General features: G+C 39.7%; 1 protein-coding gene across 1 annotated transcript; it reads right to left on the reverse strand.

Annotated features, from left to right (window-relative positions):
• Positions 1 to 1,020: 1,020 nt before the first annotated feature.
• On the reverse strand, positions 1,021 to 12,868 carry CCDC14 (coiled-coil domain containing 14). Its single transcript, XM_064661439.1, has 13 exons — positions 12,750 to 12,868; positions 11,797 to 11,852; positions 11,269 to 11,332; positions 10,519 to 10,591; positions 10,296 to 10,424; positions 9,724 to 9,963; positions 9,543 to 9,637; positions 8,010 to 8,577; positions 7,340 to 7,481; positions 6,629 to 6,708; positions 5,974 to 6,192; positions 5,761 to 5,893; positions 1,021 to 4,380 (listed from the first exon to the last, which is right to left on the reverse strand). Exons 1-13 carry the CDS (start codon positions 12,780 to 12,782, stop codon positions 3,399 to 3,401), a joined length of 2,814 nt encoding a protein of 937 aa, XP_064517509.1. The 5' UTR covers positions 12,783 to 12,868; the 3' UTR covers positions 1,021 to 3,398.
• Between the last annotated feature and the right edge of the window lie 7,566 nt (positions 12,869 to 20,434).

Below are 20,434 nucleotides of genomic sequence, written 5' to 3' on the forward strand. Positions count from 1 at the left end.
AACACAGTGGAAGAAAATCTTAAGCTGTTTTTCTCATGACCCTGGTAAAACAGCAGGTGTGGAAGAACAGGCTTTGAGACGCACAGGAGATGGTTCCTTTCAGAACTGCCCCAAACATCTCATGGCTGTTTACACGAGTGATAGCCTGGCTACAGAAACAGGCTCCACAGCTGGCTGCCCTTGTCTGATCCCTCAGCTCTGAGGAAGGTCTGTACTATTCTGACACAATATATCTAACTGAATTTAAAGACTACCCTTTATTTGTTCCTTAGAAACAACTGCAAAATTTCAGGTGCAACACGAAAATGACTCGTATAGCTGACACAGTGGCTCAATTCATTATTGTATTCTCTTGCCTCTTGCAAGCTCTCCTAAAGTATCCTTAACAAACCTGAAACAGAAAGGGAGTTTGAATTCTGTTGCAAATACAGTTTGACTCCTCTACCTCATTGTAGGGATGTGTCCAAAACCAGATGTCAAATGAAGATTGTATTGCTCTTATTGGGGTGGTTGGTGTGACTGCTGGATTTACACAGATAAAAATTCTGTCCTGCTTCCAAATAGAAAGTTACAGTTTTTAGCTGCTGGGGAAACAAAGTTTGGCGTTGGAATCTAGCCAGGCAGCTCAATCAATTGGATCACAGTGAAAGGTTCTTAAATGTAACTCAGGAATGTAACCTAAATCAGGAATGTAACTCAGTCAATGAAAGATACAGGCCTAAGGACTACATGTGTGCAACAAGGATGAATCCTAGTAACTCCCAATTCATCATATCCTGATCAGTGAAGAGCAGAGATATGTGCTGCAGCTTGAGCTACTCCAATGTTCCAAGCATCGGTGTTGACAAAAGTGATGCCTTTGGTCCATAGTGAATTTTACCTCCTTATTATAGGAATAACTTTTAAACTGTTTTATGCACCAAAGATAAAAATTTCTTTCTACTCAATTATTTGGGATCTTATTTAGGATGTACATGCAAGACTGCAAATTTCAGTGGTCAAAACATGTGACAAAATGTGCAAATTTAGGATTTCCTTTATTTTCTGTAGGGATTATTTACTATATACACACATTAAAAGAATTGAGTCTGTAAGCCTTCTGTTGAGGCTATCAGAACACCAGTTATGCTGATTTCCACAGATTCAGTGCCCTGTTTTGGGTTGAATCCTAGAAGCCTTTCCCAGCTTTAAGAGACTTAGATATTTGATCTTGTTGAATTTTGCTTCCACAACAGTGCACATTCATAATGCCCATACATGGGAAGTTTTATAATTCATTAGGATGCTATAGTTCTGATTGACATGTTTGAGTACAAAACAAAGAACCACATTAAAGACGTTGTCTCCTTCCTCTTTCTTCTTCTAAGCTTCTCCTTCTTGCAAGTGGATACACATTTCAAACCTGCTCATATGTCATTATCCCCAAGAGGGTTTTCTAGTAGTCATCTCCTGCTTTGATAGGATTGACTTTGTGACAACGAACAGGACAGGAGTAAGATGGTGTAACATCTTCCCTCACTGAGACAAAAGTGAATATAAATGTTCTCAACCAAAGAACAACGTGCTTGAGTATCTTGACACCACAGCTGCCTTATGCAGATTGCAACTATCTTTGACCAGGACAAATACCCTCCTTCAAATGGAGAAAGTCCTGGCTGCAAGAAGAAAACTGAATTAGTTTGTCTACTAATGAATATTCTTCCCATCTTTCCTCAGCTTTCTTGTGAGTTTTAAAGACTAGAATTTATTGTAGCTTGTCTTTGATCCCCACCGTAATAATAGTTTAAATCTTGCTTAGCTTCTACACTGAAAATGCTTGTAAATATTTAATTAAAGCTTTCATACCATCAACCTGATATTGAATGTGAACACAAGGAGCGTGGAGAGTACCAAGAAATCCAGGCCAAGCCTTAAAAGCATTCTAAATCACTGAAGTCACTATTTAGTCTAACTTTCCTTTTTCGAAGCAGGAGTGCCAGTTGGCATCTTCTGTAGTATGTGTTGTCTTCATACCTTTGTATGACTCAGTTACCAGTAACTAAAATAATCACAGAACTGCTTCCCAGCACAATGCATGGACAGCATCCTAACTTTAAAATGTGTTCATTCAAGCAACTAACCATGAGGGACTTTTCTTCTAGTTGGAAACATACAAGAAAACAGTACCAGGAAGCACAGCAATGTTTTCTAGGAAAAAAAAAAAAAAAAAGCAATGCTGCAGAAGGAGCAATCTTAAATTCAGGTCCTTATATTGCTGTTTCTTTTCCAAAGATATTTTCCCTGAAAAACAGCACTGAAGCACTGCTAAGAGCGCAAGAGGAAGAGAATGGTGGCAATAACACCACCTTCCTGTACCTGTACCTTAAACACTTATATTATGCATATTCTTGAGCCTGAGATGTGGAAAGGCCTGTTGGGGAGAACAGCGGACTGGAATCATTCCCCCTTCCGCTCCCATTCCTGTGAGAGTCGATTTGGGTGATTCAGTCCAGACTCTCTGTATTTATGGCCAGTAGATGTTTGACATCTCAACAACTGCGGAATTTCCATGCCTTCCTCACACTGTACATTCTGGTGCTTTGCTAACTGCACTGGTTTGCCAGCTTTCACTAATTCCTAATTTGTCTCCTTTGTGTCAGCTCTGCTGCTTCTGTTTCTCAGCGTCAGCCTGTTTGTTCTGTGTTTATCCACGGGTTCTACATTCTTTTACTTTAGATAAAAATCAAACATTAGTAAAAAGTATAACCTAAAACAGAACTGCAGAAAGCAACAGAACATTGATAGTTCTTTTGCTCTCGCCTGAACTCTCCATCAACTTCTTCCTTTGAGGAAAATGGTCCAAAGAGAAAACTGAGTTTTATCAGTGATGAGTGAAAAAGGATTACTTCATGTATTTTATATGATCTACCATACACTACAAATCCCATATGATGGCTGCATTTATTTCTGGAATAGCATGATCCTGACTTAGCAACTGTAACTCTCAGCATTCCTGCTGCTCTGTAGACAGCTCTTCCCTGGCCTCTACCTGTGGAACCTTTTGCTCACGTATAGCACCTTGCAACAGTTCTTAGGGGAAGGAAAAAAAAAACCATGCATAAACAAGAACATTTAATTTTCAAGTATAATTAATTTTGCAAGTAAAGAATATAAACCTAAGTAATAATTAAAAAAAAACCCAAACCATTTATATTTTATATAAAAAGCCAGTTATTTCAAGTTGTACATATCAAGGGAAACAGTGCCACAGCTTAATGAGGAACAAATTCTATTCATAGTTGAAACAGCTAAGCACAAGTTATTACATACAAATATACATATCTGCACCATACTTATTAATATACTTTAGAAAAACCTAATTTTTCCGAACAAGGGCAGCCCATTTCCCCTCCTCATAATCATTGTTTCCTGATGTTACTCTGCAGAGTCCTTTGTAACTTGGCTATGTTGGCATCCAAGGCTGCTAAACTATTCTTAAAGTCCTCTTCATCTCGAGAAGTAAATGTTGAGAAAGAAGTTGCACTCCACTCAGATCTCACTGATAAACCATCAAATGAAATGCAACTAAAATCAGCTGTTTTACTACCTTTTCTCTGAGAAATCTCTGTTGGAAATGGCATTGATACATGAGGGTATGTACCAGGCTGAGGTTGGTCTGGTTTATCTGTGGAATCTTTTGCAGCTCCACTTGGAATGACTTTTGATCTCATTTGGACTTTGTCTCCTTCCAACTTTGCTTTATCCCCTGTAACTTCAAGAGTGTTTTCCACAGTCTTTTTCACACTGTACCCAGCACTTAACTTATCCAGTACAGTTGGATCCTTTGATAGCTCACATCCACACTGCGGCACAGAACTTGGGAGCTCACAGAAATCCAAAGTTTTACAAGCCCCTCTACTCTGGGGTAGCACACCACTTCTGTCAGAGACTGGCTGCTGTTTTTTAGAGGCACTGCTAGTCAATGGAATATAAATTGTCTCATCCAACTTGTTTTGGTCATCTAGTAAAGTCCCAGAATCACTAACTGTTTCTGCATCTTGGTTCAATGAAGTTTGTAGTGCTCTGGGAGCTGATGTTCCTTCTTCTATGAACATACTGTTTATTTTACTTCCTTCAGCATCAAACTTTTCATAGGCCAGATTTTGCATTTCCATGTTTCCACTTTCATTTGCATATTGAAGATCTGTATCTATCAAAATATGATCCATTTCTAATTTTTTAAGGTAAGTCATTACTGCAGTACTCCCAGGAAATGGCTCAGGTTGCATCTGCTTTTCGTGGTCTTCCAAAAGAGACTTTGAGAGAGCTTTTTCAGGTTTGGGTCTAACGTTGTCCACTGTGAGGTCAGACAGAAGCTTGGCCATACTGCCCTGCAAGGTTCTGTTTAGGTAAGATCAATACAACAGGTTCAAAATTAGTCACTAAAAAGAGTAGTTGAAAACTTTTCTATAGGACCAAAACAGTAGATTTCTCAGACTGTGGCAAAGTGGCAATGCTCTTTCTACATACTGTCATAAAATGTAGTACAAACATGAACCAATTCCAAGTTTCTTGAACTTTTCTTCAGCTCAGTATGGTTATAAAACAACTAGAATAGCACAACCCAATGAAGTTCTCCAGATTATTCCTGGTTTATCTGACTTTGTGTGGCATAAAATGAAATAAATTGATGCCAAGAAACTGTTCAAAGCAGATAGAAGAAGTTATCAAAATCCCTACAAAATGTTTTCTGAATTATTGTTCCCATAACATCTAAAAATATTATAAAAAATATTATAAAGGAAATAATTCTTCTAATTTTTTGCTTTGTACATCAAAAGCAATTCATGTTTAGATGCTTAAGTCTATAGCAGATACATAAACACATGCAGTAAGACATTATTATACCACCATCTGGTGGTCAGTATAGCAGCCACAGAAGTGTCTAAAATTCTACTGAATAATTTGAAATGTTGATTAAAAATATTCTGCTGTTTCCATCAGTACCAACTATAAACATGACAAACAACAGTTTTGTTTCCTGTACACAGAATGTCCAAACCAATTTTTTGTGCATACCACTATGCATCTGCAAAACCCTATTTATGTCTCCCAGCTTGCTGCTATTTTTATCAGAAAAGACTGTGACAAAATAAATTCACAACAGTAGTTATTAAAAAAAAAAAAAGTGAGTAACAACACCTTCATTCAGTGATGGAAGAACTTCTACCTCTACCCATAATTATATCTGGGCATAATCTACTTCAAATGTCTGTACAGTTAAAGAAAGGACTGCTCATTCCCACAGGAAGAGCTTGCTGTGGGTCCTGAAGGCAGATCTTCTCTGCCAGTTGTGCTCAAAACCAGACCAATATCTAAACCAGTGTAAAAAAAAAATTCAGGTGAAGAGTTAGTTTCCAAATTCTACACCTTCAAGGGAAGTATCAGTATGTTTTCAGGTCCTTGCCCTTCCCATGGAACAACTTATTGCCAGATCTGCTATTAAGAGTTAAAACTTCACACAAGTTACTGCAGATATTATTTTACTTTACCACAGAATTCAAGTCATGGAATATGACAACTTTGTTTAAACAAAATTATATCACCATTGCTACAAAAGTAACTACAAAGAGAAGTTTTAGCCTGTGTTACCTCTTACCACCAAGATACTAAGATTACAGTAATCCACAGCATAAAAAAAAAAGAAAAAACTAGGGAAAAAAAGAAAAAAAAAAAAAAACCAATGTCAAGAGGCAAAAAAAAAGGCTTAGCCAACAGTACCTGGTTAATTCCCGCAGTCTCTTAACCTCGGCATCCCGCTGACGTACTGTTATGCCCAAAATCTTATTTTCTTTCTCTGAAGCTTCCAGCTTAAACTGAAGGCTCTTCACATTTCCTAATGCTTCTTCCACTTCTGAAATGCCAAGAAAAATTTACCTAATTATTTGAGTTCTAAAACATTAAACAAAGAATAACCAAATTGAAAACACGTACCAATCTTGAGCTTGGTGGAATGAATGTCATAATGCTGTTTGTTTTCAAGCAATTCTTCTTCTTTATCTTGAATAACTTTTGCAAGATGTTTATTTTCTTCCTTCTGACTTTCTACTATTTTAAGAAGTTCTTCATTTTTAGCCTGCAGTGAATCAAGGCCTTTCTGCGATTCTTGCAATTGACTCTGGAGCATCATATTCAAGGACTGCAAAGAAACTACTACCAAAAGTAAAACATAAAAAGTTTAAGTGTTTTGTATGGTAGTTTGAATTGCTAAACCAAATTAAGCTTTTAAATAATCTTGGTAATATGCATTTTGGTTACAAATAGAGGAAGGGGTTTTTGCAGCAGCAAGATAAAGCTCAAGCTTTCTTCTTAATTATCTGTCATCTTCATTTTAAGAGGCACATAAGGAAAAATAATCTGCTTGGCAGCTGAAGAGCCAAGGCTGACTCTGTGGAGTCTAAAAAGGCCCAACAGCCCATGCAAATGCAGCTGCATGATTAGACCCACAACACTTAGTTTGGTTGCCACTAAAGGCTGCAATACATACAGACATAGGAAGATACAAATATATAAATAAAAAATAACAGTATCTATTGAAATAAAGCTGTAACAAATATCCCCCTGACAAGCAACATTATCAGTACTTTACATTCATAATTGCAGCTCTGTCCAGATTTCTTCTCACTAGTGTCTTGTTCCCTGAGTTTCTGGTTTAATATTCTTAGTCTCCTAAATGTGAATTGTGAAAAAGCACAAATTCAGAAGTATTAGAATGAGCTCAAAAGCACTGCACTTTAAATTAGTTTAGTAAGAAGTTGCTACTGAGAATTAAATGTCATTGAATGTTTCAGAAATATAAAGAAGTTTTAATAACATGTTTTTCTTACATTCCTGTACTTCTTCAACACAAAAGACCCTTTGCACATTCTGGTATATATCCTTCCCCCTGTTCTGAAGTCAAGTGCTACTCAGTAATGCATTTGAGAGCTCCCCTGAAATGAGAGACACTTTTGCATTTGAGAATGGTCTACAAAAAGAATATGAGCAGACTAACTATGTTGATACTGCAGTTTTCAGAACAGTGCATTGATCCCACCCAGCCAAAGGCCCAGTCATGAGATAACTGACACTATTAAGACATCGGTATTAACTGAAGACTTGCTGTGTGTTAGTTATTTATTTTTAAGGTATACAGCCTTACCAACACACTTTCTAGTACATAAATACTGCACAGACAAGAAGGGAAGAGCCCTAACATGTACACCATGACAATGATAGAACACAGGCAATTTAGAAGAGGCCAGTTAAAGATGCTTTAGGCACATCTGCAGTGACCACAGGATCGCTGACAGTTCCTGACCTGCGCAGCTGGGCATTTTCACTCCTGAGAGGCTGTAAAGCCAGTGCTATTTCAGCTTGGATGTTTGTACTTCCCACTACAGCTGGGAGCAATGATATGCAACCTTCTATTTCACTCATCAACCTCAGCATTTCTGAATCATCTGCAAGAGGTGAGGGAAAAAAGGACATTCAATAAACCTATAAAGCTGCAATATGACAGTAATATTTTACATGTGATTAAGCAATCTACAAAGTAGTTTACTAGTATCTACACTTTTTCCCCCAAGAAAACCTAATCTTTAACTATATTTATTTAAAATTGCTATGCTTGACTATGAAAACTATGCTTTACATCCTCAATAAAACACAAGCCACCATCTCTCCAACCAGCCTTGGTGGGACTGCTGTTGCAACATGTCCACACTGGGCCCTCTCTCAGGGGAAAGGTCTGTATATGAAATAGGAACAGTCCTTACCCCAGATGTTATGATAAAGTTAAAATAGTCCAAAAAATAATTTAATACTTATGCAGAGTGAAACCTGAAGGTATTGCTCTTGTGGAAAACCATGCTAAGATGTCACACACCATCTGACACACACAACTTGCAGAAACTGAAGTGCTCACATTTAACAGAGCTCTTGTGTTATTTGTATGTAATAACTCCACTGCACAACAAAAATGTCCTCACCTTGATCTGTTATCAGTTCTCTGAGTTCACCCATAAGATATTTTACAGTCATAACTTTATGGGCTGTTTCTTCTGGACTTTCTCTTCTAGATTTTAGAACTTTCTTCACACAACTTGTCCTACAGCCTGTATCTCTCACTGGAGCTATGTCAAGGACATTCAATTCATCTTCCTCACTGACCATATCCTCACTGTGCTCTTCAGGAGTATCTTCCTCCGTGTCACTTGAGCCATCATGTTGTGCTGGACAATGCTGATGGCACCTCTGTTCAGTGCTGCCATTCAGTCCCTCACGTGATTGTAACAGGGCCAGGTGAGCTTGTATGCACCTTATCAAATCTGCTTCTTTTGTCTGGTGCTCTTGGTTTGGGGTCATCTCTCTGGCAGAAGATGCTGGGATCAATGTAGGCACTGTAGGGATCGAAGGACCTGGTGCTATACAAGGGACCACACTAGGAAGAGCAGTGCCAGACTGCACTTGTGCAGCAGGAGCAGCAGAAACTACTGGGAAAACCACAGGTCCTCCCATCTCTGGCACACATTCACTGGCACTATCTACAGGAACACCCTGCATAAAGAATATTCAAATTAAACAAAAACTTACCATAATTTCTAAATCTTTAAAAAAAACCCCAACAAACAACACTACTCTTGTCTGACTCAATGTAGTCTCGATCATTCTTTACTAATTATAAGAACAAATTATTAACTGAATAATTTTCCTGTATAATAAGGAGTAATTAAAATGTAAATCTGGTTTAGATTGTCTTTATCTTAAAGGTTACTGGCAACATTAAAGCACAGTTCTTTTTCAAGTGTTCTATAAAGAAAAAAACCTCAGCAGTGTTTCTTGAATCCATCCAGAACAGGGAAGAAAGAATAATAATAAAAAAAAGGACAACACTGTTACCTTTCAAGATTTTAAGCAGATGAATTTCAAAAGTCAAGGCCAGCACTAGCTATACATGGACTGCCTGCAGATGGAAGGTAAGTCTACAGTCTTACAGATTCAAGGTGCAAGCCCTCTACCACATTTCCTGAGGTGGCAGCTGGTTCTCTCCATTAGTTCTATTCTATACCCTGAAATACACAGGCATTTTAACATGTGCCTGTAAGATAATACAGGCTGTCTGAAGAAATTATTAACTTGATCATTGGCAGGGAAAAGCTCCATTTGATATATGATTTCTTCTATCAGAAATTGGTTAATGATCCTAATGTGCATTACTGAGAATGCAATTAACAGTAATCAATAATTTCCTGCACCTTCCATGTTTATTGTACCTTACAGAATTCCCCATGCAGAAACAAGCAGCCAGTTGAAATGCCTCTAATTTCATTTTTTGGTGTCTATATAAGATGTGTTTTGAAAAGTGATATTTTCTCTATTTATTTTGTTCATCGCTACAGATTGAAATAGGCAATTTTTTTAAAGGAAAAGCATTAGGAAAACTGACAAAATTAAATGTATAAATAAATAGGCAGTGCTAATTCAGTATGTTTATTAATAGTCAGAATCAAACTTCTACTTACTGACTGAGTAGTTAAGGGATTAGCTGAATGCTGCAGGGACAGTCCTGATGTGGACGTAGGTAACAGATAATTAAAAGCTGCAACATTTTGACATCCTGAAAGAAAACAGCAGAGATCAGGGAAATTTGGGGCAAAACTCACGCAGTTAAATAATCAGCTCTACATTAATAGTTCCACTAACCCTGATTTGAGGTAGGAGAAGGAGTTATAGTAGGAATTTCATTACTCTCCTGTGGTGGTTGGCCAGTTATCAGAGACATCTGAGTTTCCACGTGCTCACACAGTTTCTGATACATCACAGGAGACTGCTGACTGCAAGGCACATGAATAGGTTGAACTATCTGATTCTGTGCTGCACTGGAAAGTTCTTTCTCAGCAGAAGGTGTGGTGGACGGAGCAAATTTTCTATTTGATATTGGCACTGCAGAGAAATAAGGAACAAAAAACCCACCTGAAGTTGCCTGTCTTCTCCAGCTACACAAACCCATTGTGTTGTCTGGCAGATTCGTAAATGCACTCAACTTTCTTTCTTATACATGTAACTCAAACATTTGTGAATTTCAGTAACTGTTTACTAAACATTTAAGGTTTTAAAAAACAGTAATTTATGTCTACACCCTTTTGTGGATTCAGCCTGGGATCGGCCCATAACAAATGGCAACAATTATTTGAAGCCTTGCTGTTATCTCAGTAAGTTGAGGAGTCTTTTAATGTTGTTCAAGAAAAAAATCAAGCCCAAGAAAGCCCACTTACGAATTTCTTTTCGGACAGGGGCAGGAGTAACATTTCTTGTTAACCCCTTCTTCTTGGAAGTATTTCCTTTGGTTAGCAAAGGCTTGGAAGTAGGTGCTTTCCCAGGTTGTTTATGGACAGCCTCCTTTCCTAGCATTAGTTGAAAGAAAAAGCAGTCAACAAAACAAATCAAGAGTGTATTACAAAACCTAAAAATGTAACTTGCATTTTCAATAGCTACAACCTGTAGCCCCATTTTGTATGAAATTCTTCAGTAAAGCTGCACACTGGTCAAGTCCATCATGGATAGCATCAACCTGCACAAAGAACACTGCAGTCAGAAAATGAGTACCACTGTTTTCTTTCAGTAAACTCAGGTTTGAGGGGAGTAATCTCCACTATGTCACCTGACAAAGAACAACTGATAACCAGAAAGAAGTTTTCCATATACTACTTTACAATTATATGGACTTTTGCAAACATGTAAATTTCACAAAATAACTAAATTGTGTTGTTGCACCATGTCCATTTGCTGGATTTTGTGTCTTGGTAACTGCATGCGTGTTTTTTCTAATTCTTATTTCCATGTACAGTTAAACTATTATCTACAGCCTATTTGTATTTTGGAGACAATTGGTTCAGCACTACACAAATCCCAGTGCTGCAGCACTGATTCCATACCACTCTTTGTGCTCTTTTCAGCACAAAAACTTAACAAGTGTGTCTGTTCTTCTGCCAAGACCAGCCCCTGTCCACAAGCAGCATATTTGTGTTTGCAAAATGTATCCTGTGCTTTAATGAGATTTGTCAGAGCCGAAGTCACCGCACACAAAACCAACTTGCTTGTATCTGCAAGGTGTAGTACAGACTCTCTTGCTTTGCAGGAGCTATTTCAGGTTCATATTAACCTGCTTTTCTTCTATTACTCATGGTATTACAATTCCCCTTCTCTTTAGATAACAGGGATGACTGTATTAAAAAGTCACTTAACTACCTGATTGTCAGAGTCGGTGGAAAAGAATTCTGCATCAGTATAACATCCTCTCCTTAAGCCAACCCTGAAAAAGTCAAATTCACTGTTTATACCAACTCCTTAACATGCAGCAAAGTAAAAAACAACTTACTTTCATTCAATAGTAGGAAACAAGAGGAAATTAATTTTATCAGGAAAAAATAACTTTGCATGGCCGCAACAAACGTATTTAGCTGACAATAACAGCTTGAAGTCAAAAGCAAATTCAGTCTCCATTCAACAATCTTACATACAGCTAGCAATTATAAAAATTCAATCTACTACAAATAAAACATATGCAGAGTCAACTCTCTATTTTTACATGCAAAATTTCTATTTAGTTTGTGTCTGTCTATTAATGGGCTGCTTAGAACCTGGCCATACTGACTTTCAGCTAAAACCTTTTCTTTATATATACAACAAATTTTGGTTAGTTGTGCAGTGTGACAAGTATAAAATTCCCAAACACTCACACATACACTCAAACAGTATTTGTGATCAAAGTCTTACTGTTTTCTTCCATTTGTTAGTTTAACTGCTCCTGAGAGCCTTCCAGAGGACAAACCCTGTTGATTACAGAAATACACTTTAATTTTCATGACGTACTTTCACAACATACTTGAAGACTACCACTGCCCCCCAGTTCCAAGAACTTTTGCAGAAGTGGATCAGTCCAAGGCAATTTACAGCTCCCAGGCCAAGGAGGGGGTAACTGCTGCCACCAGGGCCTTAAACTTGTAGGTTTCATTTCACAAAATGTGCCTTTACAAAGCATGATGCTTTGATAATTTCCACAGCATTCTATAGATATAGTGATTCACTTACTGACACGTCCAAGAGCTGATGTACAAACTCAATAAATACCCACCTGAACCTTGGGGACTTTAAGGATCACACACCACGTGCACACAGGGTGGAAGAACCCTCACACACCCCCAGAGTCACAGGATGGGTCAGGCTGGGAGGGACCACAGTGGGTCCTCTGGTCTAACCTCCCTGCTCAAGCAGGGTCATCCCAGAGCACATGGCACAGGATCGTGTCCAGACGGTTCTGGAATATCTCCAGTGAGGGAGACTCCACACCCTCTCTGTGCAACCTGTTTCCCCCTTTAGATATTTATGCACATTGATGAGGTGCCCTCTCAGCCGTCTCTTCTCGAGGCTGAGCAGACCCAGCTCCCTCAGTCTTCCCCCGTAAGAGAGATGTTCCAGCCCCCCAACCACCCTCGCTGCGCTCCGCTGGACCCGCTCCAGGAGCTCCATGAGAGACTCACTCAGAGCTGGACACCGCGCCCCGGTGCGAGCAGGGCTGGGCCCCGGAAGGCCCGACCGCTCGCGGGACTCGTTACTGGATGGCGAGAGAGACCCCCGCAGCTCCCCTCACCCCGTCCGGGCACACGCCGGGTCTGTGCGGCCACGGACGAGCCCGCCCCGCGCCCTCAGCCCCCCCGCCCCGCTGGCACCTTGCGCGGCCGCGCAGCCCCCGCGGCGGCCATGGCCCTGACCCCGCCCCAGCCCGCGCCCGCCAATAACGGGCCGGTCCGTCCGGGAGGGGGCGGGTCTAACGGAGGGGGCGGGTCTAACGGAGGGGGCGGGTCTAACGGCTGCGCCGGCGGCAGCGGGCGCGGGAAGGGGAAGGAGCGGCGCTGCCGAACGCGGCTGGGGATTGGTGGAGAGCGGGCGCGGAGAAGCCAATGGGAGGAGAGAAGAGGAAAGGGCGGAGCCAAGGTGGCCGTGAGGGGCGGGCGCGCGCCCCGGCCCCGCCCCACCGCTCCTGAAGGGAAATTCCCCAACGTAGGGCGGATTGTGTGGTCCCTTAGAGCTCCTTTCGGAGCTAGAAAATCACTGTAATAGAACAGCTGAAGGAAGGAATATGAGCTAGGGGAACAAAAAAGAAGATGAAAACAGCTCAAAACGATGTGAGGCAACTACCAAGTTAGAGCCAGAACCATTGCTATATTTCTCTCTTAAGGGAGTTTCCAGAAGTTTATAGGTAAATTCTCATTGAAGTGATAGATGTGGGTGCAAGATTTAAATAATGAAGAATTATTCCAAGTCGTTTAGCAACAAGTAACATATGAAAAAAAATCCCCGCACCCCAATCCCATCCTTTAGTTTGAAGATACACAGATCAGCACTTCATCATATTTATAAAATACATCACACTCTTAAAATATGTGGGAAAATCGAGCCTTGCAGGTGGGTGGTGACAAAATCAGAGAATCAATTGGGTTGAAAAAGACCTCCTCGATTCCAACCTGTGACCCACCACCACGAGGTCAGCTAGACCACGGCACCAAGCACCAAATCCATTCTTTCCTTAAATGCCTCCAGGGGTGGTGACTGCACCACCTGCCTGGGCAGCCCATTCCAATGTCTAATCAACTTTTCTGTGAAGAAACTCCCCCGAGGTCCAACCTGAACCTCCCCTGGTGCAGTTTAAGACTCTCCGCTCCTTCTGTGTGGTCCCTTAGGGCCTCCCTGCGCTGCTGGCACAGCCCGTGTCCTGTGTCCCCTCAGGGACACACAGGATGAAACCAGGCTGGTGACCAGGCACAGGGAGCTGCTGATGCGCTGTGTGCAGGCTAAATCCATCGGATCTTTGTTCTCCACGCTGGCTTCCAGCTCATGTTAAACCTGCCGTGGCAATCCCTGAAAACACCCGTCCGCACGGATCATCAGGGACAGTGCCTCAGGTTCCACACTCACAAACACACCCTTGTGTTTATCACTGGCATATCAGTATTCTGCATATCCTCACTTTTATTAGCTGAATAATAGACCTTCTGAACACACAGCATTGAAAGCAATCACATTGACTCAGGCTGAAAACTATGCTATTAAGAGTACTATAGCAGAAGTAAATATACATAGTCAAACATCTCTGCTCTCCCAATGTGTAAATTGTGTTGTTATTACTGTGTTAACATTTATGCTGAAACTATACTGAACTCAAAGTAAAAATACACTGTGAACATATTTATCATCTTGTCAGAAATAAACCCAAAGAAAACAGTAACCCAGAAGGGTTTTCTTGCAGAAATTTGGAGACTGCTTCAGTTCTTCTCTTTGAAAAGTTTAAAACAAGAAGATCACCACAATAGAACAGCTGAAGGAAGGAATATAAGCTAGGGAAAAAAAAAAAAGATGAAAACAGCTCAAAAAGATGTGTGGCAACTACGAAATTAGAGCCAGAGACATTAGTATACTTTTCTCTTAAGGGAGCTTCTGGAATTTTATGGATAAATTCTCATTGAACTGATAGATGTGGGTGCAGTATTTAAGTAAGGAAAAATTATTCCAAATTGTTTAGCAACAAGTAACATATAAAAAAGCCCAATCACCCCACCCCAGTCCCATCCTTTAGTATGAAGACACACAGATCAGCACTTCATTCTTTTGCATCAAGAGGAAAATAAATACAGAAGGCCATCGAGCTCAATTCTTGCCAACTGAACCATTTTGAAACTACAGATGAAACAGCAAGGTTGCCTTATAAATAATTTTTTAAAATGTGGAGAATCACTGAATACTTCTGGACCTGTCTGTAATGGTAAAACTGTGATTTAAAAAACAAAAAAAATTATTCTTTGTCTTACATACTGAAATGCTTCAATGTAATGTGCTGAGTTCATACATAGTTATGACATACTGTATATCATCGAGATATGTTTCAGAGAGAAAATTAAATGCCATGTCATGAAACCATTTTTATCTTTTTTTCCAGTTTGACAGAAAACTAGCATTCCCCAAACGTTTCCAGCGCATGACTTTGGATATGGTTGAGGCCTTTGGGAAAGCAAACCAACAATCTTCCTGGTTTCAACAGTGGTGTAGAAATAATGCTTAAGTCGACTGGAAAAAAACATAAAAAAGCTGGTAAAAAAGCTGGCAAATGTGACATAAATAAAAGTATAGTATATGTAGAAGAAAAGACTCAAATCATTAACAAAGGAAAAGCTGTCTGAATTATGAATAATTAAAACATATATGTGGTTGCATTTCAATCTTAATGCTTGAGGTGCTGTCCATATTGCATGATGCATCACCAAAAATAACAAAAAGCTTATTCTTACCCTAAACTATTTACAGTGAGTTGAAATACCAGAGTCTTACAGCAACTGTATACATGACTGATGTGCTTAATAATGAAGAAATAAATATATGTAGAACAGCTTTCAGGGATCACAGATTTTTGAGGGGACAATTCTTAGATAAAGTAAAACAAAGCTCTTTTGTTTCAGGAAGGAAAGCAAAGGAAATGAAGCTAAAGGTGAGAGAAGACACTTATCAATCAATCCAGTTTCATCAGAAAATGGGGCCTTTCCAGTACCTACCTAGGAAAACCAAGGCATATTTGCATTCAGTGTAAGTTCCAAAAGCCTCTTGCTACCAGTACCAAGAAGTTGTAGTGACCTAATTAAGTACTAACCTAAACAGGATCAAGCAATAGCACAAACTAATATAAAGTTTTCCTCTGAATGGATTACAACCAAAAGTTTGCTGGACTTAACAGGGGAGCATTTCATGAAATGAGAAGCTTTTTGTAAGATCAGTAGGCCAGGAATATGTTTATTACTTTGAGACTAGTTTGATAGTTGCCCAAATCCCTGTAAGTGTCCAATTAGGGAATAAAGCTACAACTAGAATACTGGAAAGAAAACAAACAGCTCTTTTGTCTTTCTGCCTGTCTTTCAGTCTACAGCTGGCCAACAGAAAAGGGGAGGTGAATAGCAGTGAATATATAATTAATAATGCAACCTGCAGAAAACATGTACTTCAGAAACAGGTATGTCAAAATCATGCTTAAGGGATGTCATATCAATTAAAATGGCCCCTAGAACTGTAGTGCAATTGTAAAAGAGGTTTCAAAATGATCTACACTAGATTTTCAGTGTTTCAGTCCAAGACATGCTTTAGTTCAATCACACATAGTGAAAGCTGCCACAGGACTCGCTGCATGGTCTGTGTGGTTCAGAAAGCCTGTCATCGAATTCTGATTTTCTGATATATTTGGAATTAACGTGTCTATAAGGCATGAGTTTCTTCTTCCTGTTTTGTAAATATAGCGGGAGAAAAAAAATAACTTGGTTTTGGTCTGTCTGCTCCCATGTAAGTGAAGGATCTTATGTAAAGCATATTAAATGCTCCTCACCTTGAGAAGTTCTCACAAGAACGAGATCATGAGGGTCTTGACTTGCAGGAGACATCACTAAGACTGAAGCTGTTTTGACCTTTCTGAGCTGCTGGCAGCGTAAGTAACACCCCGGAGTGCTCAGACGGTGGATGACACTGTGCTGACAAAGGACTGGTGCGGGAGGTTTGATTGCCACAAGATGGAGCCATGAGAACAGTAAATCATTTTCTCTGCATGGAATCCAATGCTTGTTGTTTCCGTACGATAAATCCAGGCACATTTTTGTTTAAATAACAGTAAGAGAATTCCAGTGATATTTTACAGAATCTTTGTCAAAACTTGTCTTTTCAGGCAATCCTACTGACAGGAATAATGTTTTGTTAGGGAAAGTGCATGTATGAAAATAGTAATTTTTTTGGCTAAAGCACTATTTATTTATTTCTCTACTAAATATAAAATCTACTGTGACATCAAAATGACCTTTAAAACCACATAAACAATTTTCACAGTATGCAAATTTAGTAGCAGATCTAGAATCTGATGGCTTTAGAGGGAGAAACAAACTCTGACAACAGATGATTTTCTCAAATACTCATTTTCATTCTGTGTTAGAAAAGGAAATGAAGCAATAGAAGAACAGCAAATAAAAAACCTGAACAGAATTGTCCCTAAACAGAGTGTTTGTCCAAATTTCCTATGAGACAGATTTTGGAAGCAGTACTGCGATGTGAGTGTTGAAGTCAAGGGTCAATGAAGTTTGTCCCACCAAGGTTAAATCCTGTAACACTTGCTGCTTTAGGAGCAGATTCATAGATAAGTAAGTTATGGTACCTAAGAGACTTAAAAATAATATCGTTCTGTTGCAAAAAGCCAATAGATCTTTAACCACAAATTTCTTCTTAAAGCTTTAACTTCCATTTGAACTGTACCAGCTCCTTCAGATTATCTCAGGGGGTCCCTTCCAAGCTAGAGAGCTCTGTGATTCTGATTCAGAACTTTTTTCTTCCACTTTTTTTTTCTCCACATCCACTTTTGATTACCTCAGTGTAATCTATTGCCTTGCTCACATCTATGGCCTAACCTCATCTGAATTAAAATTATCAGCTGGGAAATAAAGCTGGGTATACCAGTATAATAACAGTGCCATAACCAGTGCTCTATTAATTCTCCACATGATCTCACATAAGAATTATGCAACTAATTAGTCTTCAGTGTGTAAACCTTTGCCCAACTCTGGTAATTAGGATGAGCGAGAGGTCCTTTCCTAAGATCTGCAGTGAATCAATCCCATCAATGCATCTAACTAGTCACATCAGCACAGTAACCTGGTTGTCTTCCACTGATAATAGAAATGCACAAATCCATTTTCCTCTCTCTATTAAATGGCTAAAAGAAGTCATGCCTTTAAGTGCTGTCAGAAGTATGTAGGTACTTTTCTGAATCCATAGTGAAACCCGTGACTGTATTTCCTGGGTTGTCAGCATGAACTGATAAAGCTTTTAAATTCTGGTTTCTTGCGGTTACGTGAGAGGACTGCAATCTGATTTCCATACATATTGACTATCAACTGCCATTAGATCCAAAACCACTCCCTGCCCTTTGGTTTTCTTAGTAACTGAAAACACGTGTTGTGGTACTGACTTCCCCTCATATTCTTAGGTTTCTTTGACAGAGACTGTCTGAATATTAGGTAGTGTGAAAAGATGCTGATCTGTTTCCTTTGACAGAAGGGGTTTGCTCCAGTCTTCTACATTAGCTATACAAAATCTGAGTGAGTGAGAACAACAACAAGACAGAACCAGGACACTTGTAATCAGTCCTGGCTGCTGAGTGATGCTGGAAACAAAGGAACTCTTGCACTCACCCTGAGAGCAGAAATGGCTTCAGCAAACTATTAGATGAACCTTACAACCTTTGTCCCTGTATCTCCAGCTATCTTCCCTGATGCTTAATCTGTTGCCAATTGTCTGGAAAGGAAAAAGCTATTACAAATATTCTTGCCTCATTGATCCCTGAAAAAATATAGTTAAAGTAATTCCCCTACTCCTAAAAAAGATTTCCTCCTGATTTTTAGTGGTTACCTGGTTAAAACATGCGATTGCACATGCCGGTAATTGCAAAACATCGGTCTCCTTTTTCAACATACACATCAACTCAAAAATCACAATATAGAGGATATTCATTCAGGACACCATGAAAGTATGAATAAACTTACAACTCCAATCAGGAATGCCAGGGCTAAAAGCTTCAGCCACTTTATTTCTTTCTTCAGTAAAGTGTCCAGTATCGGCTACACTCGCAAATAAGTCTTTTGGGAGATTGAGTTCCTCCCACATGAGCCAGTCCAGCTACATGCAATGTCTCTCTCCCTTCCATCTGGAGATAAGCACAAACTAAAAATGCATCACAGGAAGATGCATGCTATTTGCCTCCATTCAGAGGAAGACAAAGTTTTCTGTAATCCAGTATCACCACTGAAATACTTGAATTGGGCTTGACCTAGGCTTTTTTTTTTTTTTTGAAGTGTGCTGTGATATATAGGGAGCATCAGTGACATCAGACACTAACTGGGTGCCCGAAGCACATGTTTGTTGGGTATATCTAATAAAGATTATAGCAAAAGCACTCCATAAGTAAAATGGAAGGAAAAAGTAGAAGCACATAAATGATTACAAGTTATAAAAATACAGGTAAAATTAACAGTGTGAGTACAGAAAATAATTACTCCTGTAACATCTGGAAGGATGTTAATTTTACAGAAGTGTGGCCTGACTATAATTCAAGATTTGTTAGTAGACATTTATTCATGCATATTCTTTCTTTGGCAACTTGGGTGAGCAAGAGATCTGAGTTTGAAAACCATAAATCTTCAGGACCAAAAGAAGCACAGCTGAAGAAATAATCTACTTTCTACTATATAGAAACAGCTAATACATCAGTATTCATCATCCATTGTATTTATATTAACCATACAGAACATTTATGGACATAGAAGTGGAAGCAGATTATCCAAACTAAAAATGTAGTCAGTGTAACAATATATCTGAAATAATAAATGTAGTAAGAAGCCTATGGATGTAAATTATCATTGTTTTATATATTTGCCCCAAAGTGGGGAGTATATCACTTTCTTTTTGATCCAGGACTTTTAAGAGCTTTGATGTGATGTCTTTCCATTTTGTGCAAGGTACCCTTCCTGATGTCTGGGGGAACATCACCAAGGCCACAGCAGCTGTTTGATAATTCAGACCTATGGCATCAAACTTGAGATATCAAAACAAAGAAGGCAAGCCTAGAGGTCACCTGGACTCTTCTTCTGCTCCAAGGCTGGGTCAGAGACATCTGTGCCCATCCTGCCAGGAGCCTGCCCTTGAAGACCTCCAGCCTTTCCTCTATGTCCCACAGCCCTGAGGGCATCAGTGGCCTGAATAGCCCTGACCAGCCTCCCATGGAATAATCTCTATTCCTGTCCTTGGGCCCAGGGCTCTTATTTCAGCCCAGCCCCAACAGTCCATGCCCCAGCAATGCCATAGGATGCCAGGCTTGGGCTGTACCACAACCCTGCTTTGCTTGGCCATATGCCCTCCTGATCCCAGCCTGCTGGTTTGACCCTGAATCTGCTGCATTGCCAGAACTTGCCAGATAAGATTGGTTTGAGCTGCCTCCCCTGGCCTGCCCTGACTCCTTGCAGTTGGATGGGCCCTGGGTGGGGGGGTCTCTGCCCTGCCAGTTGTGGCATTGCATGTGGCTCCTGGCTCTGAGCTACCATCCCCCTGAGCAATCTGTTGCAGTGCTTCACTGTGAAAAAGTTTGTTCTAATCTTATCTTAAATCTTCCCTGCTGCATTTTAGCCTACTGTTTTCTTTTCTATTCTCTGTGAAGATGGAGAGCATCACTTCCCTTTCTTCTTTGAAGCAGTGTTTTAAAGATTCGAAGGTAATTATTGTGTCATGTTTGGTATTCCATTTTCTGTGGTAAACAACCTGAAATTGCTCAATCCTGCCTGTGGGT

The sequence above is a fragment of the Pseudopipra pipra genome, chromosome 7, assembly GCF_036250125.1.
Source record: "Pseudopipra pipra isolate bDixPip1 chromosome 7, bDixPip1.hap1, whole genome shotgun sequence".
Taxonomy (NCBI): domain Eukaryota; kingdom Metazoa; phylum Chordata; class Aves; order Passeriformes; family Pipridae; genus Pseudopipra; species Pseudopipra pipra.

Excerpts from the sequence above, each read along its gene's own strand:
- CCDC14 (XM_064661439.1), bottom strand. The coding sequence starts at position 12,782 with ATGGCCGCCGCGGGGGCTGCGCGGCCGCGCAAG. Across the intron at positions 8,578-9,542 it reads ATCCCTTAACTACTCAGTCA|GGTGTTCCTGTAGATAGTGC; the intron begins GTAAGTAGAAGT and ends TTCTTTATGCAG. Across the intron at positions 4,381-5,760 it reads AGACTGCGGGAATTAACCAG|AACCTTGCAGGGCAGTATGG; the intron begins GTACTGTTGGCT and ends TTACCTAAACAG.